Consider the following 25903-nt stretch of genomic DNA (forward strand, 5'->3'; position numbering starts at 1 on the left):
GTCTGTGATTCTGAGAAACCCTCACATGGGGCAGCAACAGAGGTAGGCCCTTCCAAAGGCTAGGGAAAGAAGAGTAATTGCAGCTGCAGGCAGCAATGCAGGCAGTCTCACCCCCATTACCTTAGCCCAAAGAAGAGGATTAGCGCACATCAGGTAGTAATCTCTCCAACTCCTCCACTAAGCCAGGAGGAGGAGCACTGGGGCTAAAGGCAGAACGGTCAGACACTGCTTCCTAGAGACATGTGGGCATAGAACAGGGCTCAGTGATTCTGACTCTGTTCAGTGTTGCTCCCGACCTGGTCCACAAATGCCCCTGGGACTTCTTGTTAGTTGCACACAGGATCAGAAGAGAAATAAACCCAACTAAACAAGGAGGAGAAATGCCCCTCCCCCCAAAAAAGACCTGAAGGTGAACTGATAGGGTAGAACAGTTCCCATAAAATGCTTTTATTTCATTTTGATGGAACTGCACAAATGTAAACTATATGCAGTGTAGGAACTTAAAGATATCAGCAAATCCTTCCCCAAACAACTCCAAGACAAGCTCTGTAAACTCATCCCCCATGAACCCACCTCAGGGATCTTCTACATGCTTCCCAAGATACACAAACCCATCATATTTGGCCACAGCACTCTTACTGAAGTAATATCAGGACTCATAGAAACCATCCTCAAACCACTTGCCACCCAAAGGGCCAGCTTACTCCAGGACACAACTGACTTCCTCCACAAACTCCACAGCATTAACAACCTCCCTCAGAACACAAGGGATGTCACTTCCCCATACACCAACATACCTCACCATGACAGCATAGCTGCTTGCCTCAAATATTTACAAGACAATGGACAACACGCAGATATCTACCCCAAACACATCGCCAAACTCATCCATTTCATCCTCAGCCATGACAATTTTACATTCAACAACAAACACTTTGTCTAAACCATGAGAACAGCCATCGGTACTAGGATGGCTCCCCAATATGCCAACCTCTTCGTGGGGCACCTTGAAGAATAAATTCTGGACAAATTCACCACAAAACCAATGATAAACCTCAGATACATAGATGATGTTTTCATCTTCTGGACTTAAGCTGCCTCAGAGATTTCTGCTACAACTTAACAACCACCACCCATCTGTTAAACTCTCTCTAGAACACTTCCACACTAGCATTAACTTCCTAGACACCACAATCAGATTCAGCAACGGAACCCTACAGACAACCATATACAAGAAATCCACAGATCACCACACCTTCCTTGATAGATACAATAACCACCTAAAAGACTCCAAAAAATCTGTTATCTACAGCTAGGAACTCAGATACCACAGAATATGCTCCATGGAGAAAGTCTGGAATAGACACCTTACCAAACTTAAAACTACTTTTATCAAACAAAAACACTCCATGAAAGAAGTAGATTGTATCATGGTATGGGGCACCCAAATACTCCATGAGAACCTGCTTCCACAGAAATAAAACCCTTTCTAACTGCACCCCCCTAGTTGTCACCTGCCGCCCCATGCTGGAACCCATACGGGATATCTTCAAACAACTACAATCCATACTCGATGAGGACACCATCATGAAAGAAATCTTTCTTGAATCCCCACTTCTGGCCTTCAAACAACACTCCAACCTCCCCACAGACCAGGATACACCAACTCAAAGCGGCACCAGACCCTGCCAGAACCACAGCTGCAAAACCAGCAGAGGTACCCCCACTCCTACAATGATCAATACCTCCCGACAACACACCTTTCAAGACCCAGGGGTCCTACACATACCTATCATGACATGTGACGTACCCCATCCAGGGCACTAAATGCCCCAATAACAACTATGTGGGTGAAACAAGACAATCACTAAGCTTTCGAATGAATTCACACAGCAAAGTGATAAAAGACAAAAACTCCATCACCTGTGGATAAGGACTTTTCACAAAGTGACCACTCTCTATCTCATCTACCAGTCCTCATCCACAAAGGAAACCTGCTCAACACTTTCAAAAGATGAGCCAGGGAGCTTAAATTCATAACTCTGCTAGATGCTAAAAATCATGGACTGAACAGACACATTCAATATGTGGCATATTACAACAATCTGTAACAAACAAACAAACAAAGCTCAAAAACAACGAGGAGTCCGGTGGCACCTTAAAGACTAACAGATTTATTTGAGCGTAAGCTTTCGTGGGTAAAAAATTTGGACATAAGCTTTTGTGGGTAAAAAACCCGTGGGTTTTTACCCATGAAAGCTTATGCCCAAATAAATCTGTTACTCTTTAAGGTGCCACCGGACTCCTCGTTGTCTTTGTGGATACAGATTAACATGGCTACCCCTCTGAAACAAACCTCTTTTTGTCCTATGACTGCAGAGGTGTTAACAGGCCACTATATCACTCTCCTTTTAGCCCAGCAGAAGAGTCTCTCCTTCTGCCCCACCACCCCCCATGAACATGATACAGTTCTGCGGTGAACTGGAATCCTACTTTTGTCGTCTCCGACTCAAGGAATATTTCCACCACACCACTGAACAGCACACTAACCCACAGAAACCTTCCTACCAACACTTCAAGATGAAGAATTCTGCATGGACTCCTCCGGATGGTCGAAACAACAGACTGGACTTCTACATAATCATGCTTCTGCCCATGTGCACGAGCTGAAATTGTGGAAAAGCAGCATCACTTGCCCCATAACCTCAGCCATGCAGAACCCAAAGCCATCCACAGCCTCAGAAACAACTCTGACTTTATAATAAAAAAGGCTGACAAACGAGGTGCTGTAGTCATCATGAATAGGTTGGAGTATGAACCAGAGGCTGCTAGGCAACTCTCTGACACCATAGTCTACAGGCCATTACCCTCTTATCCCACTGAGAAGTACCAAAAGAAACTGCACCATCTGCTCAAGAAACTCCCTGAAGAAGCACTGGAACAAATCTACACAGACACACTCCTAGAGCCCTGACCAGGGGTATTCTATCTGCTACCCAAGATCCATAAACCTGGAAATCCTGGACACCCCATCTTCTCAGGCATTGGCACCCTGACAGCAGGTTTGTCTGGCTATGTAGACTCTCTCCTCAAGCCCTACGCTACCAGCACTCCCTGCTATCTTTGAGACACCACTGACTTCCTGAGGAAACTACACTCCATCGGTGATCTTCCTGATAACACCATCAGGTTATGGCCACTATGGATGTAGAAGCCCTCTACACCAACATTCCACACAAAGATGGACTACAAGCCATCAGGAACAATATCCCCGATAATGTCATGGCAAACCTGGTGGCTGAGCTTTGTGACTTTGTCCTCACCCACCATTTCAGATTTGGGAACGATTTATACCTTCAAGTCAGCGGCACTGCTATGGGTACCCACATGGCCACACAGTATGCCAACATTTTTATGGCTGACTTAGAACGACGCTTCCTCAGCTCTCAGCCCCTAGCGCCCCTACTCTACTTGTGCTACACTGGTGACAACATCATCTGGACCCATGGAAAAGAATTCCTTGAGGAATTCCACCTGGATTTCAACAATTTCCACCCCACCATCAACCTCAGCTTGGACCAGTCCACACAAGAGATTCACTTCCTGGACATTACAGTACAAATAAACGATGGTCACATAAACACCACCCTATACCAGAAACCTACTGACTGCTATACCTACATTCCTCCAGCTTTTATCCAGACCACATCACATGATCCATTGTCTACAACTAAGCCCTCTGATACAACCACATTTGCTCCAATCCCTCAGACACAGACAAACACCTACAGGCTCTCTATCAGGCGTTCTTACAACTACAATACCCACCTGGGGAAGTGAGGAAACAGATTGACAGAGCCAGAAGGGTACCCAGAAGTCACCTACTACAGGACAGGCCCAACAAAGAAAGTAACAGAAAGCCACTAGCCATCACCTTCAGCCCCCAACTAAAACCTCTCCAGCGCATCATCCAGGATCTACAACCTATCCGGAAGGATGATCCCTCACTCTCACAGACCTTGGGAGACAGGCCAGTCCTTGCTTACAGACAGCCCCCCAACCTGAAGCAAATACTCACCATCAACTACACAACAGAAACACTAACCCAGGAACCAATCCCTGCAACAAACCCTGTTGTCAACTTTGTCCTCATATCTATTCAAGGAACACCTTCATAGGACCCAACCACATCAGCCACACCATCAAGGGCTCGTTCACCTGCACATCTACCAATGTGATATATGCCATCATGTGCCACAATGCCCCTCTGCCATGTACACTAGCCAACCCAGACAGTCTCTACACAAAAAAATAAATGGACACAAATCAGACATCAAGAATTGTAACATTTAAATACCAGTAGGAGAGCACGTCAATCTCCCTGGACGCTCAATAACAGACTTAAAAGTCGCAATTCTTCACAAAAAAAAATTCAGAAAAAGACTTTAGCAAAAAACTGCAGAACTGGAATTAATTTGCAAACTTGACACCATCAAATTAGACTTGAATAAAGACAGAGTGGCTGGGTCACTACAAAAAATAATTTTGTATGATAATTCTGTTGATACTCACACCTTCTTGTCAACTGTTGGGAATGGGCCACATCCACTTTGATTGAATTGGCCTCGTTAGCACTACAAAAAGGAATTTTCCCTCTGTTGATATCACCCCTTCTTGTCAACTGTTGGGAATGGGCCACATCCACCCTAACTGAATTGGCCTCGTTAGCACTGACCCCCCTGACCCCCTTCTTCCCCGCTTGGTAAGGCAACTCCCATCTTTTCATGTGTTGCGATATTTATACTGCTTACTGTATTTTCCACTCCATGCATCTGATGAAGTGGGTTATATCCCATGAAAGCTTATGCCCAATAAATTTGTTAGTCTAAGGTGCCACAAAGACTCCTCGTTGTTTCTAACTTGAATGGTTTATTAGAATATGCGCTAACTACTTATGATAAACAATCTGTTTCACCTTGAATTTAGATGTGATGCTCAGAGTACCTTTCCCAGACCTGAAGAAGAGCTCTGTAGAGCTCGAAATCTTGTCTCTCTCACCAACAGAAGTTAGTCCAATGAAAGATATTACCTCACCCACCTAAACTGACAGTGTATTTAGTAATGTTAACTACAGGACTAAGTGGAGCCAAATTCCTTCATTCAGAATAAGAATGTATATTTTATTGTTCGTAATTTAGAAAGAATTTAAATAAAATGTGCGTGAATAGTACTTGCATTGGTTTGTATGTATATAATCACACACACACTTTTAAAGTCTGTGCACATTAACTGCTTGAAACTCAAAAATCTCAGTCTTAACTGTATAGGGAGAGGGACTAAGTGGAAGGGGAACAACATTTATAGAGTCACATATACAGGGATTTTTTCTTCAGATTAGACAGTCAAAGCTCACTAAAAACAAGACACACACCTCTAAGAGCATCTAGCTAACATTCATTAATTCAGTAACATTTACCAAGGGGCCATTCAGATCAAATTAAAACTGAATTAAACCTTCAGCCAAAACTTGAACCCACATACTCAGATGACCAAAATGTTACATTAACTTTTTGAATTCCCCTCCTTTATCCCCCTTGTGTCTGCATGGTCTTGCTCCAGCAGACCTGAGAAGAGGAAGCAATTAAGTAGCAAAGAGTTGGTCTCACTGTGGGGACAATCCCATGAAGTACCAAGCACGCTCAGTTTTCATTGAAGTCACTGGGAAATGTGGGCACTCACCACTTGGCAGGATCAGACCTTATACCTATAGCCAGAATGAAATCAGGCAGCAGAGGGTAACCTCAGATCAAAGTCTCTTCTCATAAAAGCTTGAATATATGAACTGATCATTTTTAGGATCACCCACTACTGCTAAAAATCTATCCACTTTCTACATTCATTAGTCATAGCATATTTCCCTTTCAGTGTATCACAACTCCACTTTGGAGTAAAAGTAAATATTTTATTTAAAAGCAAAAGTAGTAAAAGAAAATTAAGCTAAAGAAACATGCAAGGTTTTAGAATGTTGTTAGTTAACTAAACTAAATATTTTAAATTGGTCAGGTTAGAAACTGCATTTCCCCCATAAAAAAACATAAGCTATACTGCCCAATTCAGTTTTACCCCTATTGATCATAAAGGGAAATGTTTAAAACACATGTACCAAAAATATTATTTTGTTTAATACAATTATCCAACCACTCATTACTCTTGAATGTCATCTCAGACCCTCCAAGATACAATCATGGCTAGCATACATATGGTTGGGTTTAGTTTCAGGAATTTCAGTTTCCCTTAGAGAAGCAAATTCTCAATGATGTAATGATTCCATTTCTAGTTTGATACTGATATTTTAGCTACATGTCCGATAGCCTTCTGATATTAAAAATATATTTTTCCTGTTTTTAAATCTTTTAAATATAGATCTAAACATACAAATTTTTTCTCTTTCTTCTAGTGGCAAACAACAATAATGAGCAATAAGTAGTTTAGTGCATAATAATAGTAGATGATATGTTAAGGCTATCGACCCCTCCAAGATGTGGTTAACTTAATTTATCCCTCTTTGGCTGGCTGCCCTGGTTCCCTGAAATTCTGTCTGGTAATGCCCGTTAACTACAGGGACACCTTCCAGAAAGGGTAGCGGATCAACTGTCAGTTTCTCTGTCATAGAACTCAGCTGGCCTATGGCTGATCTGTGGATTATTTTTTAAGGAATTGTGGAAACATGATGGAATTTTTTTTTACGTTGAAAGCAATCAGGACACATTTGCTATCCAATACCATCACAGTAAAATATTAATGAGCAACGACACAACAATATGGTATAAGTCAGTGTGCAAAAATCAAAGAAACTAAACACGTGATAAGCATCTTCTTTAAAGGGCCTCTGCAGATTTCCACTCTTGGGATGTGCCTGACCTCTGCAGAAACCATCTGCAATAATTCTGGTTACAGGTGAATAATCTTTATTTTTGCATCACTTTTCTACCCATCATGACCATTCCTTAGTGTCTAGCCTAGATTAATCAACAATAACTGCTACAAAAGTTCATCCTAATCCTAAAGCACAACTTTACAACCCTTAATCTGCATGCTGATGCAGCATGCTAATAACAGATACTTATTAACAAAGCAACCTCCTCCCACAACAATGCCTAAGAGCCTGCTGCCACATTTTGTTTTAAGTATTAAAGAACTATGAGAGGAACACAATAATTTTGAAAAACTAATCTCAAAGCACTATTAAGATCCTTATTAAAGTGCTTTTATAGTACAGCCTGTCTGAAAGTAAATCCTACATTAGTCCTCAACGGAGTATATTCCCTTCTGTCATAAGCTTTATAAAAGAGAAGAACAGTGCAGCAGTCCTTTTGCCAATTGTTGTTATCTGATTGGTAAAGAACAAGCAATATAAACACACACAAAAATTCACTTCGGCTCCACCAGAAGTACAGTACTCTGGCATTTTACACAGAAAAGCAATACCATATTCCAAAATCTGTTGTTCACTAAGCATAGATTTTGTCTTTTAAAATAGGTGGTGCTTTAAAACAGCAGAAATGTCTAGTGCTTGAGCTACTTCCCAGTTAATTATTTGCTGGCTAAAGTCTTAAAATGTCCTTGGCTTCACCTTAGACAGAACTATCCCAGCTGGTCATTAACAGTCTGGAAACAACCCAAATACTGTAATCTCAACGGTCAGTACCCTACAAACATGTATGTTTTGTGCATGCTTGTTTTTTCATGTATTTCAATTTCATGGGGCTATATTTAGAAAACAGAGCCTTAATAATTTTTTTCCATTTCCATGTTTTAAGAGCTGCTGTCTCAATGTAATTCAGTGCACTTGGAGTCCACAATGAGTTTAGTAACAGCCTTAACAAGAACTGAATGTATTCTCACTAAAATAGTGTCCGATTCTGATCTCACACCACTTTTACTCTCTTGTAACTCTGTCTATCTCAACAGAGTTGCCCCTTTGTGTTTTCATAGTTGTAAGGGAGATCAGAATCCACTTTAAAATTGGGGGTGGGGGGAGAGGGGAGTTCATGAATGCTGATGTTTTAATAGTCCTAAGAAAATCCAAGAGAAAAGGGCTGCTGTACCAAGTGAACTGAACAGCTTGTAGTAAACCAGCCTGTCAACAGGTCCAGGCAAGTGGCTTTTCTTGTTGGTATAACATTTCTGCAAAAAGCCACAGGACAGCTGGGAAAAACAACACATGTAAACAAGGTAGGCCTAATTATTTTCCAATTAAAAAGAAGATATTATCTTCTCATTAATTGGTAAGCTAATTGACCAAAACCTTGCAGTATCATAAAATGAGCCCAATACACAGAACCTAGGTACCTATACTACCCACTCAGACCAAAGTTGTCAGTTCTGCTTGATTTGTTCGAATACTGTACTCCACGACAGCTGTCGGAAATAATACATTAGAACAGCTGCTGTGACAGCTACAAAGCGCCTGGAATTTTAATTGGACTCAACAGTCTATTGTTTATTTTACTAAACTTAAAAAGAAATATCCAAGGAAGTAAACAAGTTCATAATGGAACTAACTGATCTTTGCCATTTGGTAAACAAGGTTAGGCTTCATTTTGCCTATATAATTTCACTAATATTATCTCTACCAATTAACAGGCAAAAAGAAAGGAAAAGAAAAAGAGAACAGTAGAAACTGTTAGATGACTAAGAAAAGAGGCATTAAGAGGAAAAATGGTAAGGGAGTCACAAAAACAAACCTGTTCAAATACTGGCTGTGAGCCAGAGAATCTCACAGAGTTTTAAGATTTATTGAAAAGGAGACTTATTCAGAGGCCCTCAGCAACTATTAGCTGAAAACAAAACTGTTCATTATGGCTAAAACCTCAAGACCATTGAAAAGTAAAGCTTACTTTCAGCATCAGCAGAAAGCAGAAAGCACAGGAGCACCACCACTGGCCTGGCTACGTGCATCATCCGACAGCTTGGCACCAGCATGCTTTGGCAGCCTCAGTCTCACTGGCTCAGAAGTCACTATGAGTCTGTCCGGTCTGAAATTTCTGATGAAGTATTTTCAGAGCCTGTGGAGTGGTGGAGAGAAAAAGAGAGAGAGCAAAATATGGTTAGGGGGTTGTTTTTGTTTTTCCCAATATTTACTGTTGGAGGCAAAACAGTTTAAAAGAATCTTCAGGAGACTGTAGTACATGGAAGGTAGCGAGATGCTGCAGATGTTTCTAGTACTGAACCCAGAATGCTGCAGCCACAGAGCATCCTGTCCCCAGTACATTTTTTCTTCTCCCATGTTCAGATCAACCGATCCCATGTGTTGGATCTTGTTTTGCCGGCTCAGCACTGCATTTTGAGTAATACACCATGAGAATGAGTTGTCATTTCTAATGAACTATTTGTTTAATACATCACCAGAATGAGGCATACTGATGCTGTAAGGAAGGGTTTAAGAATGGATTCAACGTCCAGGATAAGAGTCCACTAACAAATGACATACTGGAAGCTGCTTTCCAGGCATCAGGTAGGAATGACAGGGCTAAATCTGCTTCTCAGACTATTCCTAATGCTGGCTTTGCAATGCTAGCCTATTGGATCCCCCATATTAACACATCAAAACTCATATTCAGTTTTGGTCCCACATGTCTAAAAGATTACATTTCCTCTCTGATTTTCCTGTATATTTAAATTATGCAATATAGAAATCATGAATAAAGAGCCCATATTCAGTTCAGTCAGTGTACTTTAACATGTTATATAAGAACTAATCAACAATACAGGCCTTTAAGAAGAAATGCATTTTATTCTTTGGTAAATCCACTCCACCCAAGCAATATTAGAAATTGCAGAACATAGAAATGCTTCCCTCTGAGAGGAAATATTAGAGATATCCCAAAATAGCATGACTGTGTCACTAAAATAACACTGCAATTTAATTGCACTTTTCAAAAGAGTTGTAAGATATAACTTTGGCAGGTCTGAAACTTAGCTCAAGCACAATAAGAAAACCAGATACTATCTTTTTCATTACCCTGCGTGAGTAGCTTCCATGCAGTGAAGATAAAAACCAAAAGGGAAGGGGGGGAATTATATTAATTATTCCACTTGATGGATCTTACAGACTTGTGGGTAGCATGAAGAGCCTATTTTATACTATAGTGCAATGCTGAAAGAATCTATTCAAGGAAGAAAAAAAGAGATGACCAGATGTTAGGAATCTATTGCTGTTATCAATCTCTTTTGTAAAACTACCTCTTGAATCAGCTACCACTATCAAGAGTTATGAATCTAAGAAATTTTCATAGGCAAAGTGCTGAAGGCACCAGCTCCCCGCTTTCATCGCTACCATCTTCATGCCAGCATTTCAAATGACAGCAAAGTCCATGAGACATCAGTCCTGTCGGACTCAATTTGTGTCTGTGCAAGCGTATCAGGGCCAACTGCTACATAATGTCGTCAGTGCTATCACAAAGATGGAGATGTATGAAATGCATTTTCAGAGAAGAGGTGATTTTGTTTTTGCTTTTACTAGACTGAAGGGGTTACGCAATCTTTGTACCACGCAAATCTTTAAGTTGACATCTGCAAACAAGCACAGTGGAAATATAATGGCTGCTAAGGTTCATGTCTGAGCCATAAAATATGCCGGGGGGGCGGAGGGGGGAGGGAGTGGGGGTTTGATAGTAATTTAAAAAAAAAAAAAAGGTGAGGGCTCAGGGAAAGAGAAAGAATATGACCTGCACAAGACTATTTTGCTAAACTGTTTTCCAATGTGACACTGAAAAGTATTTTTTACCCGACCTCCCAGTTGAAAAGTGAAATAAGGCTTTTAAATGCCGTTTTTTCCCCAGAATCTACAGGAAGCCTGTAAGAGAAAGGAAAACACACAAAATATGGCAGCAAGCTGGCTCAGAAGAGAAGATAAGGTGTTTTGCAGTTATTAAAGACACACCATCCCATTCATTCTAAACACATATACCAGTGGTGCCAAACGTTCTGTCTCTGCTCCAGGTGACATTCATTATCGCTCCCACCACACAATCTGAAACCCTTGCTGCTCCTTCTCTCTGCACCTTCAGTGTGTCACGGCCTTAACTAACCTGATAAACATACTAATATGTTCTGCAGGTGAACCTTGAACTTCTATTTCTTCTCTTACGTTGCTTATGCTTCTACAGCAGGGTTTTGGCATTTTAGGCTGTGAAAATACAAGCGTTTGGAGAAGGCAGGCAGAGGTTGTTGGTGGTGGTGTTTTTTGTTGTTGGTGGTGGTGGTGGTGGTTTTGTTTTTGTCGGTGGTTTCTTTAAAAAATATTGTTAGTGAAGTCATGTGGATGACGGGCTAACACTGGAGATAAACAAGCCATGAGACAGTCAAGTGCTGTCAAGCTTCTCCACAGAGCTCTGCCGAAGCTCTGACCTACAACAACGCTTAGCCTCAGCCCTGGACCTCCTCATCAACAATTATATCAAACTGTACTGAATAAAGTGGCAAGGCCTTTTTTTTTGATGGTTGTTTCTGTTTGCTTGTTTGTGAAAACTAATATGGAAAAGCTTTATAAGGACTAAACTAATATTACAAAACTCATGCCAGCTATGAACCAGGCCACCACCAAGCATCCACTAGTAAAAGACTAAGCCAATGTGATATTACTCTTACAACAAAAAATGTATAACTCTCCCAGCACCACCATGTTTCCCTAGGAACTGAACACTGAAGCAAGAGCCAACTTGCTTTGTGAGAAAGCAACATTTGGAACATGGTATAATAGATAGTAAATACAGAAACAGCTGTGAGGTGAGAGAAGAAAGGGTACAGCAATATTTCTCCCCCACCTCCTCTGGTTTAGGGTTTATTTGTAACCAAGTTGTATGTCTTGTTCTAGCCAACCTTTGGCCCCGTGCAAAACAATTTCATTACAATTCCCAGCTGCAAGGTACTAGATTCACTGTGTGACCGTCTCCTCTCAACCTGTCCCAAACTTCTATGTTGGGTCTTGGGGCTTGTCTACACAGGAAAATTGACCAGGATAAGCTATTCTGCGATAGCTATTCTAGACTAGCTCCCTCTGTGGATACTGTACTACAGAATAAAAAACGGAATTTTATGCCAGAATAATTACTTCACTTTGGAAGCGCACTAATTATTCCAGACTAAAGTGACTTGTATTCCAGAATGGAGTGTCCACATGGAAAGCTATTCCACAATAACTATTCCAGTCAATTTTCCTTAGTATGTGAGATGAACTGAGAAGAGTAGAGGGTGGCAAGAAGTACACCAGACCCTCGCTAGAACACAGGATTTGGGATAAATGCCAAGTACCGTGTCATAGCAGGGACCACGTTAAAATGAAATTACTGTATTCAGTAAATGTCACATCCATAAAGTATAGAAAACCTTAGCAAATAAACTCCTACTTGAAGGAAACAATAAACAAGAAAAAAAGTGTTGCTTTATTAGAGATTTAAAGTAGACATTACAATAAACTAGTCTCGTTTTTCTTAAAAAAGTCGGGGAGTTGCTCTTGCTTCTTGCTGCTGTGCCACTGCCATTTTGCAAACTGCAAAAGACTACGTAGCTGCATAATTTTTATAGGCTCAACGTCTTGCATCTCAAACCACCTCGAAGCGGTCTCTAAGCCAGCTACGGTCGCAGCTGACGTTGGAACGACGTCCCCTTCATCTTCCTCTTCTTCTTCCTCGGCAAAGGCCAATTCTTCAGCTTCTGGAATGTTGTTTGGTCATACTGCCTGAAGAATTCGGTCGTCTGTTAGACTTTCAGCAACGGGACAAAATTCTTCTGCTTCATCATCGCCTCTTATCCAGGACTCGATATTTTGTGGCAGAACAGTTACCCCAAGCCCGGACAGTTGCTGGCACAGCTCCTGCATTCACTCCATGCCTGTTCTTCCAACTTCCTCCTCTGTAAATCCCTCAAAGTTGAATTCCTCGTCAGACTGTGATCTGCTTTCTTTATTTTCTTCCAGGAGCAGGTGGCCAAACGACTCTCTCAGTCCCACCATCCAACAGCGGTCTATCATTTCAGCACGTAATAAATTCCAGGAATCGCCGCCAATGTAAAAGAAGTCTTTTATAGTCAACTTCTTCAGAAAATCGGTGACAGACAACTCGCTTTCTATCATTTGTCGTACCAAGTTTTGTCGATAGTGCTTGATCAAGCAGCTGGATTTTTTTTAGGTAAGGATTCAACCCGTATTTTACCATCACGGATTCTGAGTCTTTCGGTCGGAGGATGCGCTGGACAGTTGTCTAGCAAAAGAATGGCCTTTTCTTCTAAGCATTTTGCCCGCAAATGCTTTCACACAGAAGGAACAAATTTGGTGAAGAACCATTGTTCAAAAATCTCTCTGGTCATCCAGGAATTTTTGGAGTTCTTGTATGAAAACAGCAGGCAATTTACATTTATGTGATGAAAGCACTGAGGCATGCGAGACTTTCCAATGCACAATGGTTTTAATTTAAGCTTGCCTGTTGCATTCACACAAAACAATAAAGTAAGGTGATCTTTTGCCTGTTTATATCCTTCTTTCTTATGTTCATTTGTTCTGACAGTCAGGGTTTTATCGGGCAACATTTTATAATAAATTCCTGTTTCGTCTGCATTGTAAACCTGTTCCTCCGAGTAACCCTCTACCTGTAAAATTTCCCTCAGCTTCGCAGGGTATGATTGCGTGGTGTCGGTGTCAGCAGAGCGGTTTTCTCCCGAAACTGCAATCTGAGAGATTCTGTGTCTTTTCTGAAATCGCCATAGTCAACCTGAACTCGCCTTAAAATTGCTGAATTCGCCATTAAGTTCCCGGGCGAATTTTTCCGCTTGCATGGCTATAAGCGGACCGGAGATCGGAATGCCTTTCTGCTGTTCTTGCACAAACCACGTGTACACCGCAGAATCAAGATCGGCATCATTCGCTAAAAGGGCTCATTTTCTTTGAAGGCCATGCTCTTCATCCAGGTTATACATGTAAGTTCTGAGCTTGTCAGCATTCTTTAGCCATCCACGAAAGGTGGACTCGTTAATGCCAATATCGCAGCTAATCATTGCCTGGGTTTCGCCATTTCTAAGTCGTTCGATAGCTTCCAATTTCTCCTGCACCGAGTAAGCCTTCCTTTTTCCCAACATTTTTGACATCTTTCTAAAGATAAATACTGTACCTGTAAATTTTTATTACATTACATTTGTATGGTGTTCTAGGCCTACAGCAATCGTCTTAGGGATTATCTACACTACTGCATGGGGTTGAAGATATGCAATTTCAGCTATGTGAATAGCTGACGCTCTCCCGTCGACTGCGCTTGCGCTCCTTGTTCTGGTGGAGTACTAGAGTCCACAGGAGCGCGCTAGCGGTCGATTTGTCACGTCTATACTCAAAAAAATTGTACTGTACAGTACTTAAATTTGGGATCCATGGCCGTGACTGCATTATATCCGAATTTGCGTTATATAGACGCACGTTCTAGCGAGGGTCCAGTGTAGTGTGTCCAGAATAAGTGGGCATGTTTGTGGAGTGAGCTAAGAGAACAGAAGATGGAAGTTCCTTGACAAGCGATATCAATCAGCCAGAACTGTGATGAAGGGGGAGTTATCCTGAATCCCCACAGGGTACTACCACAACAGAGTTCTCCTCAGTCAGCATGAAGCAGGTGATACTCCTAATCACATGGCACAGGAGCATGGAGCAGTAAGCATCACAAGAGCATTTTGGTTATCAGGTGATACTCAATTTTCTTAAATATTGTAATACAGCTCTTAGAACAGATTCAATCAATTGAATTTCAGCTTCTTCACTGTAGTCTATTTGTGAGCACCAACAGTGCGCTGCATGCTTTCCAGTGATTCAAGAAGAGACAGTCCCTACCCTGAGGAGATTACAGAAAGGAGAAAAACAAAAGCATAGCTAGACGTTATGGGAAAAGGAGCAACAAAGACAGACTTTTTTTAATACCACTGTATTCACTATTCACTGTATTCAGCACAGCAAAAGTGGGTTTTTTAAAAAAGACTTAAATGTAGGTAAAGCAGGAGTCTTGCAGATGAGCTATCGGAGGTCATATCATGCCTAGAAGGCTACATGCAAAAAGGCTTGGAGGTGATGGTGCAGAGGATTTTCTTTTTCTCATTCTAGTGTGGCCTAACTGGAATATACAATATCAATTCTTAAGTTTTGTAATATCAATGAAAAACATATCTTCAGCACAGTCTATAAAGTGAGGGTCCTACTCTTCAATTGAAGTCAATGACAAAATTCCCAATGACTTCAATAGAAACAAGATAATAGAAGCCTAACAGAGCTATTGTTCAATCACATGCTGCAAAGACAGTATTCCATGGAATACTCTCAACTATATTCATCTACAAACCAAATACACGACAGCTGAAACTGAAGGCTTGGTTGTTCACGTTCCCATGTAACTTCTGAAAGGGAGCTTGAGATAGGTGAACTCTCATATTGGAAGGCCCTCTTCCAGAATGACTTTTGGGAACAAATGCAACTGCACTTGAAGACTCCTTTTAGAAAATCAATTACCTGGGGCAAAGGGGAAAATCCCTTTCAGAAAAGGAAATACTCCTTTGAAACGAGAGGATATAAATATTAAGTTTCCAGTAGTGGAAGCGGATGTTGCCCAAGTGGAAACAGTTTCCAGATGAGAATTTCAAATAGCCCTTTCTCCTCCAAGCCACAGGAATATAGGGAAGCCAGATATGTCAATTCCCATAAAAAAGCTGAGACAATTTTTTTTGCTGTTGTTAACTGATACAGGCCTACTCTAGTCTGTGGAGCTGCACCAATCAGGGGTGCTGGAACAGTTTTTGTAGTGGGAGTATTGAGAGCCCTTGAACCAAACTGTAAATCCTGTATATGATGGAAACCACTTCAAGCCGGGGGTGCGACAGCATCCCCAGCACCCCTAGTCCCAGCACCTATGGAACCAACTAACAACAGCAGAAAATGTAGCCCTATATGCCTCACATAGGACCAAGTTAGTAGCCAGACCCCAGCTTCCTCAAAGTTCAGATACATTCAGATCTGGAGGGCTGGATTGGCCTAAATGGAATCTAGAGCTGAATTTTTCTAAAGTTCAGGAGTGTTCTGATCTGGAGTTTGGTTTGATGGGGAAACAATTTGCATAATTCTTGCTACAGTAAAACAGCTGACCATGTCCTGCATATGACAAAGTATATAGGATTGAAGTGGGGAGAAAAGTGGTGATACTCTACTTTCATGCTTCATTCACCACACTCATAGTTCTAGAATGTGCTCACTTTCTAGCCCCTGCAACTCAGCTACATATCTGTGCAAGTCAAGTAGATTTCCATCTACTGTTCGATAAACAGATTTCATCCTCAAATCCCAGCTGAAAAGCAACATTAATAACTGTTGAGCCAGTCAGAAAGGACAGGAAAAACTCTTACCAGTTCAGTAGTCACAAACTACTCAGCCACCCTTAAACTAGAAACACCACCAGGAAAAACAGATAGAAAGACAATCAGGTCTGAAAATGATGGAGCATGTTAGGTGAGCAAGAAATTATTCTGACTTAACAAAAATAGGACTTGGAATTGTTTTTACAATGATAAATTTCTGACTCTTCCAAATGGAACATATGAAACTAATATACTTCTACAGAAACAGCAGCAACTGCCTGCAGTCCTAGGTCTAACTTGTTCTTTGATCAAACAGGCAGCAAAAAGATTTTTAAAGCTGAACTGTTAGAAAAGTAGTTTGGGATTATATATTTTTTTGTTCTTTTTTTTTAAATATACACAGTATTTGTTTGGGTTTGTCACTATATGGCATACAGTGTGCACATTTATCTAGGTACGATTGCAGCACAGCACTTCCTTAAGCACTAAACTGAAATGGCTAATGCATCCCACCAGTGCACCACAGCCTAGTGGGGCATGACTTCCTGTCTTGGAAGCATAGTTAAGACCCACTGTATATTCAAAGGAAGTAGAATAGTCTGCTACAGAGCCTAGTCTTAGATGGTTCTCTGAACAGTCCTGCTCTCTGCCAACAGAACAGCTCAGAGATCCTCCGTGCATTTGGCATGGGCCAACCCCAGTTCCCCCCAGCATGATTGTTTGTACAGATCCTATGACAATACAAATATGATCCTGATGAGGGCCTTTGGGCTACACCGCAATACCAACATTAAATAGTGACAATAATGCAAACAGGGTTTTGCTTTCATTAAATAACCTTTTTTTAAAAAGTTAATAATCAAAATTGATTTCAATTTCCCAAAACATATTTTATCATTATTTAGAATTTTCCAATGAAAGTCCCAGTTCTGAGCTTCCTCAAGTTAAATATGAAACAGTTAAAATAGAGGGTTTTTTCTTCAACTTAAGAGTGGAATTATTCTTCCAGACATTGTTTCATATTATTTCCCACATAGCAATTGGCATACATACAAACTGTTTAACAAGGCCGAAACACCATTACAAAAAAAACTTAAGTCAAGATAACTTCAAGATTGCTGCTGAAGATCACAGAAAACCATGGAAGTCAGGAAAAGCACAAGTCCTTTTTTACTGAAATGTTAATTTGTCCATATTTCATGGACTGTTTTAAGATATTAAGGCACACATTTAAGAGTCAAGTATGTGTAGAAAGTGCTACATATGTGCAAACGTAGCCAAATTAATGTTGCTGTGGGAACCTGAACACCCTAATATTAGTGTATATTCACTTTTTGTGATATTACATGTGCAACCTTACTTGTTCTTTACTAGTTGCTTTTTAAAAAAAACAACGGGTAAAAGGAGGTGTGAACCTTCCCATCTGCACCTTTAAGCGGGCAGCGGGGGTTGGGAGGGGGGAATTTGGCTGTCTGACTGAGTGAAGGGAACAGTGCTTTATGGCTGGGGGGAGGGGATGAAAACTGCTGCAAAAAGGGTCAGTGTAGTCACTGACTCATCCGCTGGGAATGTGGGGTTTAAAAGGAACAAACTGGGGGCGGTTGAGGACTCCTATGATTGGTACGGCAGCGAGCCAACCTCCCATTCTTATAGTCCATCTTAACCCTCCTACGAGGTGGGGGCGGTGGATGGTAAGGTCCTGGCAATGGATATGCCGGATGAAAAAAGAGGGGAACCTGGTAAAAGCCCCCCAGGTAATTATGGACTAAACATAGGGTTACCTGCACTGTACACTTTTATCTGCTGTCCCAGACATCTAATAATAAAGTTGCGGCCTGATTAACCCATGGCAAATGTCTCCTCTCCTTCTTTCGGCATAGCCAGACAATAACTCCTATGCATTAGTGAACACTTTAAAGAGAGAGCAGTTCAACAGCGATCCCAAGTAGCTTCAAGACCTACTCTCTATTGAGACAAAGGGATCCAGGAATTGGCCTCAGGATTCTCTCCCAAAACAGAATGGAGAGGGTCCAAAAAGTGTCTGGTAACCTGGTTCCCAGAGAGCTTGGACACCCACAAGGCACCAAACTTCCTGGGCTCTTAAATCCAGAGTGCATTCTGGGGGACTTAGTGAGAAAGCCCTGGGAAAAGCAACTTAATGTGTGATCTAGTGGTCCTACACTCAAGGCTACATAATGGAGAGGGGAGAAGAAGAGGGCTGGAGAGCCGGCCGCACAATGCAAGAGGGTCCATGTTAAGAGGAAGCAAGCTCAGCTGGTGGAGAAAAACCTGCATGCCCTCCCTAAAGCAATATCCTAGCACTCAGTCCAGGACAAGAGGGCAGAATCACTGGCACTAGAGAAGCAGCAGGATCTGGCAGACACACAGGTGCTATGTGCCTATTCCTTGGGGAGTCCTCTGCTCAGGATACAAATGGTTCTGCAACTGTGGAGCATGGACAAATTATGCAGGGTAACCATGGAGCTGACCCCCACTATTGTGCAGAGTGGAAAATAAGTATGTAAAACATGGAGACGAGCTTAATGACAGTTGATACTAAAATGCCACATTTGTACTAAATTAGTGCAAAGCAGTTTGAGACAAAGAAAAAAATATCTATTAGGCAGGATTTTCCATTAAATAAATTGCTATTCAATGGGATTCCCTGTATGAAGAAGACTCTCTTGCAAATGAGTATCTTAATCAACCTTTTTAGATGTAATCCTAAAACAGACAAGAATACCTGTTGCTATTACCCTAATCTTTCTATAGTATGATTCATGTTCTAAATCATCAGCTATCTATAGCATACATGCATTTGTAAGAGGTCAAATATCCTGACACTTACAAAGCTCTGACATTTTAGTCATTTTTATAGACTATAAAAACATATTAACACAGAATTCTTTTTCCGAGGGGAAACTGTACACGAAGACACTTTATTTTGGCCATCTTTCTTTTTGCCTACCTTCCTTCCAAATAATGGAACTGATGAATAAGCATTGTGTACACGTACTTTTGTAATATTTACAATAAAAACAGCAGTACTGGATCATACCAATGGTCTATCCAGCCCAGTATCCTGTCTTCTGACAGGGGCCAATGCCAGATGCTTCAAACTGAATGAACAGAACAGGGTCATTAACAAGTGACCCACCCCCTGTCATGCAGTCCATGCATCTGAGTCATGAGGCTTAGGGACACCCAGAGCATGGGGTTGCATCCCTGACCATCGTGGCTAATAGCAACTGATGGACCTATCTTCCATGAACTTCAAGCTTTTGTGGGATGGGGAGGGTGAAGTCTTTCTCATTGTGGTGGGAGAATGCACAGGATTAAAAAACAACACTTTAAAAAAATTCTTGCTGAGAATTTGTACATCTGTAACTTTTAGAATAGTTTTTTTTAAAGCAATGCTAGAAGCCTCCAGTGATAATGAGGCAGATTCTCAGCTGCAATGACTCTAGTTGGTATTGATTTCAATGGAGTTATGACAGTTTACACCATTTGAAAATCTGTCTAATGCTGACAGTTCAATGGGGCCAGAATTTCAACCTATATCTTTAGGAAAGTGGGGATATGGATGCATTTTGCTGGAAACTTGCTGAAGGAAAGGAATCTTTCTTAACAAACACACACTCTGTCAATGCCCCTCTACTTTGACCTGCAATAATCCTGGAACTCTGAATGGCTTGACTGTTATTACCCTTAAATATTCCAACTTTGAGTTTATCCTAGGCAGAAACTATTCGTTAAAGCATACTTTATTCCTTTCTAGAAAAGCGTATTATCAAACCTGGTGAAAACCAGCTAAAATAAATATTTTATTTAATCAGTATCTATTGGAATTGTTTTCCAACAAACTCAATTGAATAGGGATATGGTGAAATCTATGATAATGCTATAGAACCTGTGTTTCTTCCTAAATATATAGAAAGGAAGCATTAATTGATAATATAATAAAATAGATTTTTATCAAGCAAAAGTGTGACCCACTATTCTGATCCCCCCCACCACGTTTGGCTTTAAGAACAAAATTAAATTAGAGTTTTCCTGGCAAGGTGACTGATTCACTAGAAAACTTCTACACACAACATTCTTTCAGTTCTTATGTTTAGTATTAATGTATATTTCTTTGAAGGGAATTGCCTTTTCATTTAAAGCCAACGAAAAACACAATGCAATACAAATATTTTTTAACGTCTTTTCTCCAAACACGCGGTAGCTTAATACCAACATGCTGTCTTAGCTTTTGCTGGCTTATATATATTATTTCTGTGCTAAACAAACAGTCTAAATCAGCATTGTTTTTTGTCCATACGTAGGAACATTCTACCTTGTGGACTTAAAGGGAAAAAAAACTATTGTACTAGGGTATTCCCTATTGAAAGATTTCAGAATCTGAGAGAGTGAAGAGGTCTGTACTGTTTGTGCACTGTGGAGCACATCTCCACAGGGGTTTCCTGTGCCCAGGAATGTAAGGAATTATTGGCGGCAGATGAGAGAGGAGCTAGCAAGTCATTGACTATGTGGATCCACTAAGTCAGACCTGCTGCACTGGGTGACTCACCAATCAGAGCAGTGGCTCCTGCAGAAATAGTGATGGAGTTGCACTGCTGTTACCCTTATAATCCTCCCTATAAACTTTCTCCCACCTCCCCCAGGAGTTCATTTACATGGGCTGTGCACTGAGTTTAGTAGTTTAGAAGCCCTATAAAAACATATTGGGTATCATGGATAATAAAGTAAACTAGAAGTTAACAACAGGCCAAACCTTTGGCTGCAAAACAACAAGACATGTTTAATCTGGTGTATCTGCAGTTTCTTGTTTTTATGGTTTCTTCTTTTTCTTTTAACCTTTTACAGATTTGTTTCAATATTATCCAAAATACTTGTTGCCTAATCAGAATGAAGTATGACTAACTGAGACAGAGAAATTCACAGAGTGTACACAGGACAGTAATCCAGTTGCAGCTAGATTAGGCTGACTGCACTTTATTATAACATTGCTCATGGCAATAGAACCATATTAGAGGACGAGATGGAGAACTGCAATGGTTATTTTTCAAAAGCAGTTGGCATTATGAGATGATTTGATAATAAAGTACAAAAACTTCCTGAAGCAATAAAAGCACTATGCATTTCCCATACTAAAATATGACATAACTGCACTAAAAAAATATTTGCCCATAGTTGCTCTTTTGGAAAAATATATTCTTGAGCACTATAAAAGGTCTTTGTAAAATATAGTAATTTTTATTACACTTAGAAAAAGAAACATATAGATTCTGAAAAGGACTCAAAAGTCAACAAAAGCCTACGGACATTCTCATCGTGGGAGCTTCCTTAATAAGGCTCTCACTCGCTATCCTTCTAGACACCAAAGGGAACCTCCTGAAGTGAACAGGCCATTCTTGGAAGGAAATAAAATGTCAATAAAATGATCAACAGGGCCAGGCAGTGTAGCTCAATGTGTGTTCTTCTTTACAGAACACTTTAGAAACCTCAGTCGTATCTGTAAATAATAGCAATGAGTGGTTCACATCTTCCATTTTAAATGCTTTGCAGAACCCCCACCTCAAATCCCTTCAGGTTGGAAAGTGAAAAGTAGGGAGAAAGGTTAGGCCTCCCACTGACCCCCTACTGTGTTTGCATTTGTGAAAGTAAGTAGCAGAGTACAACTGTAGAAAAAGATTGCTATGACAATATCTATTACCTCTGTAGTAATTGATTGTAGTCCCCCAGCATTTGGAAGGTATGGGATAAATGAAGACAGAAATATAACCAAATTTTATCATCAGTGAAATAAGACTATGACAGGAACACTCCAAATGGAAAAAAATAATGCTTGCCCTTGTTAGCCAAATAGTCTATCTTCACCTATTAAACAAACTGTTATAGTCAAACTTTAATGATCCAAATATAAGAATGTAGTACCTATCTGACCCTAATTACTCTAAGACACACATTAATGAATGGACAAAAACAAACACACACTGTTATTTTACAAAGCCCTGGCCATTTTCTATTTATTTATTTATTTATTTTGTGAAACCTTGTTGCTTTCCACATATAACACCTAGACCTAGAAACAATTCTGGCAATCTACCCTTTAAAATAGTTGAATTTTGGTACTTTGCAAAATTCTGGAGACTAACTAGTTTATAGCTCCCTGGTTGTTTCTATTTGGAGAGATGTGAAGGCTTGATAAAAGCTTACTGGTTGTAGTCAACATTCAAGAGAAGGGTTTCTGATTGTGTTTTAAAAAGGAATAAAAGAGTTATGGACCTGAAAGGTAAAAGGAAGGTCAGAGCTGAACAGGGAGATGAATGAGTTAAAGATGCAGATGAAGGTACTTCCCTTGCAAACCAGTTATTCTTGTGTTGTTGTCATTATGACAGGCAAATAAGAAAGTTATAATAATTAAATAAAATGTAGATGTGTTTAAGACAGATGTTGAAGAAGTCAAGGGTGGGGTCAGTAAAAGACCTAAAGGGAAAAGAGAATGGGTGTTAGCTGCATAAAAGTTGTAGAAATTATACTGCTGGGATGTGCTCAAGTGGGAGATGGTGGGTATAGAAGTGGACTGAGAACAGAGAAGTTAAGAGTTCCCATAACAGATCATTTAGTGTCTAAGGTACAATTGCTACCAGACCTCAGTAATGAATTACCAGAAGCCACATCTCTAGCTTACCTATCTCCCCTTGTGCTATCATCTCTTCCATTTGGAAAGAAAGGCACAAAACAGGTGAGCAAGGTGCCAGAGCATGAGTGTTGCTATCAAGGAGGAAGATATTTTGTTAGTAGGTTGAAATGCTGCACTGCTGTCAAGTGGAAATCACCTTCTACTGTCTCTATCCCTATCTTCCTGGCACAATGGAAACCAAAGTTTTCTGGAAAATGATCTAATTACCTTAGAAATATGAATATACTCTATCTTCATGAAATACCCTTCACTCTCATCTCTGCAGATTCTACTCCATCTAACACACACAACTAAGTCATTGTTTAAAATAGTAATTTGGTGTAAAATTCATCAATCATTATTTTCAAGGATGAGTTTCTGAATATGCTTTGAAGGGACAAAGCCCCACTACTCAAGGCTTTGGTTCAGATGATTTTGCCCAAGCAACTTGGCTCAGAAGAGCCTTTCCCTCATGCATCAGGGAGGAATGAGCTTATTTCCAGTTTCATCTCCCTGCACCTATGTTGCTGTGCTGCAGTAGAATACAAGGGCCTGGATATAACCTATGTCCTTTTACTGACATTGCTCCTCCTCACACAACATTTCAGTAAATACCCACAAAGTCTAGTTCCTCTAAGCCAACTAGAGAATGAAGTTCAATTCTGTCTGATACTCAGTTAAATGACACTAATTGTGCCTTACCTTTTTCATAGAATCATAGAATATCAGGGTTGGAAGGGACCTCAGGAGGTCATCTAGTCCAACCCCCTGCTCAAAAGCAGGACCCATACCCAATTAAATCATCCCAGCCAGGGCTTTGTCAAGCCTGACCTTAAAAACTTCTAAGGAAGGAGATTCCACCACCTCCCTAGGCAACGCATTCCAGTGTTTCACCACCCTCCTAGTGAAAAAGTTTTTCCTAATATCCAACCTAAACCTCCCCCACTGCAACTTGACCTAGAGCATTGACCATTGACCTAGAGAGCATTCCAAAAGTAGTGAGGCATTCATAACAATGACATAATAAATTATGCAAACTCCGAGAAAGACAAAACCATTTGTGCCGACATTTTTTACTAGACACGAACATGGAAAAACTGTTGAAGCTAAGTGTAATTTTTGTGCTTCTGAGTATATGATGCATATAGATAGAATGGAGAAACATTCATTGGACTCTTGTGTTGTGTCCAGCTACTGTCAAAGATAGACTACTGAAGTCAGACATCAAGAAAGGGAAACCTGGTTTGCATCAAAATTTGTTTTCTTCTGTGTGCATACTCATTTTACTCCATCTTTGGCAGCATCACCATGAAATATGGAGTCTTTTCATGAAGATATTAATGACATTTCTTCATCTTCTAATACAAATTGTGGTACTCCATCTGCTTCAGCACTGAAAACTCCTACTCCTGGAAAGTCTTCAGATATTCATCAAATTGGTATTAAGGGATAGAATGTCCTAGAACCAGAAAAATGAACTTGACCGTTTAAGTTTGCTATAGATAATTATGCCAGCAATACACCATTCCATAAAGCCAAAAAACCCTATATGCCAGAATTTTTTCATAAGAACCAAACAGAAAACAGCATGCAGAAAGTCTTCTGAATGCTGAAACAGACAAAGTGAAAAAATGAGTTGGTCACGGGCAGAGAGGCTAGCCCACTGGCCCTGCCCCTTCCGCCCAACCCTCCTCCCCCAAGCATAAAAGAAAAAGCCCTGAGGTCCCCCTTGAACAGAGGAGCCCTGGCCCGCCCGTCCCAGCCACATTGGGCCGAGCCGCCACCCGCCCCCGGCCTACTGCCCGGCCCAGCGCCACCAGAGTTGGGCCGGCCCCAGCACTGGGCTGAGCTGGCAGCCTCACTGAGTGCTGGGCCAGCCCCAGCACTGGGCCAAGCCACTGGCCCTGCCACCCCCCCCAGCCAGAGTCAGGTTGGCCCGAGCCACCAGTAGCCTCCCTGAGCGCCAGCTCCACCTGCCCCTGAAGGCCCTTTCCTCCCGCTGAGCCTCTGGTCCCAGCAGCGCCTGGCCAAGCCTTCTCAGTCCGCTAGCTCTCTGCATCGCTCCTTCACTGATGTGGAGAGCAGTGGGGACCTTTGGGGGTGGGGGGTAGAGTGAAGGAAGCGGTGGCGGTCTTGGGGAAGTGTGGCCCAGTTGTCTGGCAGTGGGTCGGCAGCAGCGCCAGGGTAGGCAAAGCCTTCCCTAGCCCATGGAGTTGGTGTTGCACAAGTGTCTCTACTGTCTGATAGATGGAACAGTATTTGCAGTGAGGGTGTCATCAACTTCATGGTTACAACTCCACAACCAGTGTTTTACTCATTCCAGTGCATTACTGAGCATCACCACACAACCGAATATATTGCTCACCAGTTAAAAAATATAATAAATGCATTGGGTCCATGGAAGGTTATTTTGGTTGTGACTGAAAACATAGCTAATATAAAAGTTACTTAGGCTGTGATGATAGCTAAGTATCCACATCTTCCATGTTATGAATGCACTGCCCATATGAAGCAACTTTTCACTGATGATATACAAGACCTGATAACTTTCTCATCAGGTGTCAAAATGGACCATAAATGTTGATTTTCAATAAGTCTTGGAGCACTTGGTATGTTCCAGATGACTAGAAGAAAGCTAATTGTGTCACTTTTCTAAAGGGGTAAACAAGATGAACCAGGTAATTATAGGCCTGTCAACCTGACTTTGATCCCGGGCAAGGTAATGGAGCAGTTGATACAGGACTCAATTAATAAACAAGTAAAGAAGGGTAATTAATGCATATCCTCATGGGTTTATGGAAAACAGATTCTGTTAAACTGAAACTCAATATCTTTTTTGAT

At 41.0% G+C, this 25903-nt stretch overlaps 1 protein-coding gene across 39 annotated transcripts in view; it reads right to left on the reverse strand.

Annotated features, from left to right (window-relative positions):
• PTPRD (protein tyrosine phosphatase receptor type D) overlaps positions 1–25903 on the reverse strand; it is a 1703394-nt gene that overhangs the window by 398246 nt on the left and 1279245 nt on the right. For all 39 annotated transcript variants that reach the window (XM_048850700.2, XM_048850704.2, XM_048850702.2 and 36 more), the window contains one exon: positions 8901–9068. In XM_048850700.2, the coding sequence (XP_048706657.1) occupies positions 8901–8985 (85 nt within the window). In that variant the 5' untranslated portion in view covers positions 8986–9068. The remainder of the gene's footprint in view (positions 1–8900; positions 9069–25903) is intronic.

This window comes from Caretta caretta, chromosome 5 (genome assembly GCF_965140235.1).
Source record: "Caretta caretta isolate rCarCar2 chromosome 5, rCarCar1.hap1, whole genome shotgun sequence".
NCBI lineage: Eukaryota > Metazoa > Chordata > Testudines > Cheloniidae > Caretta > Caretta caretta.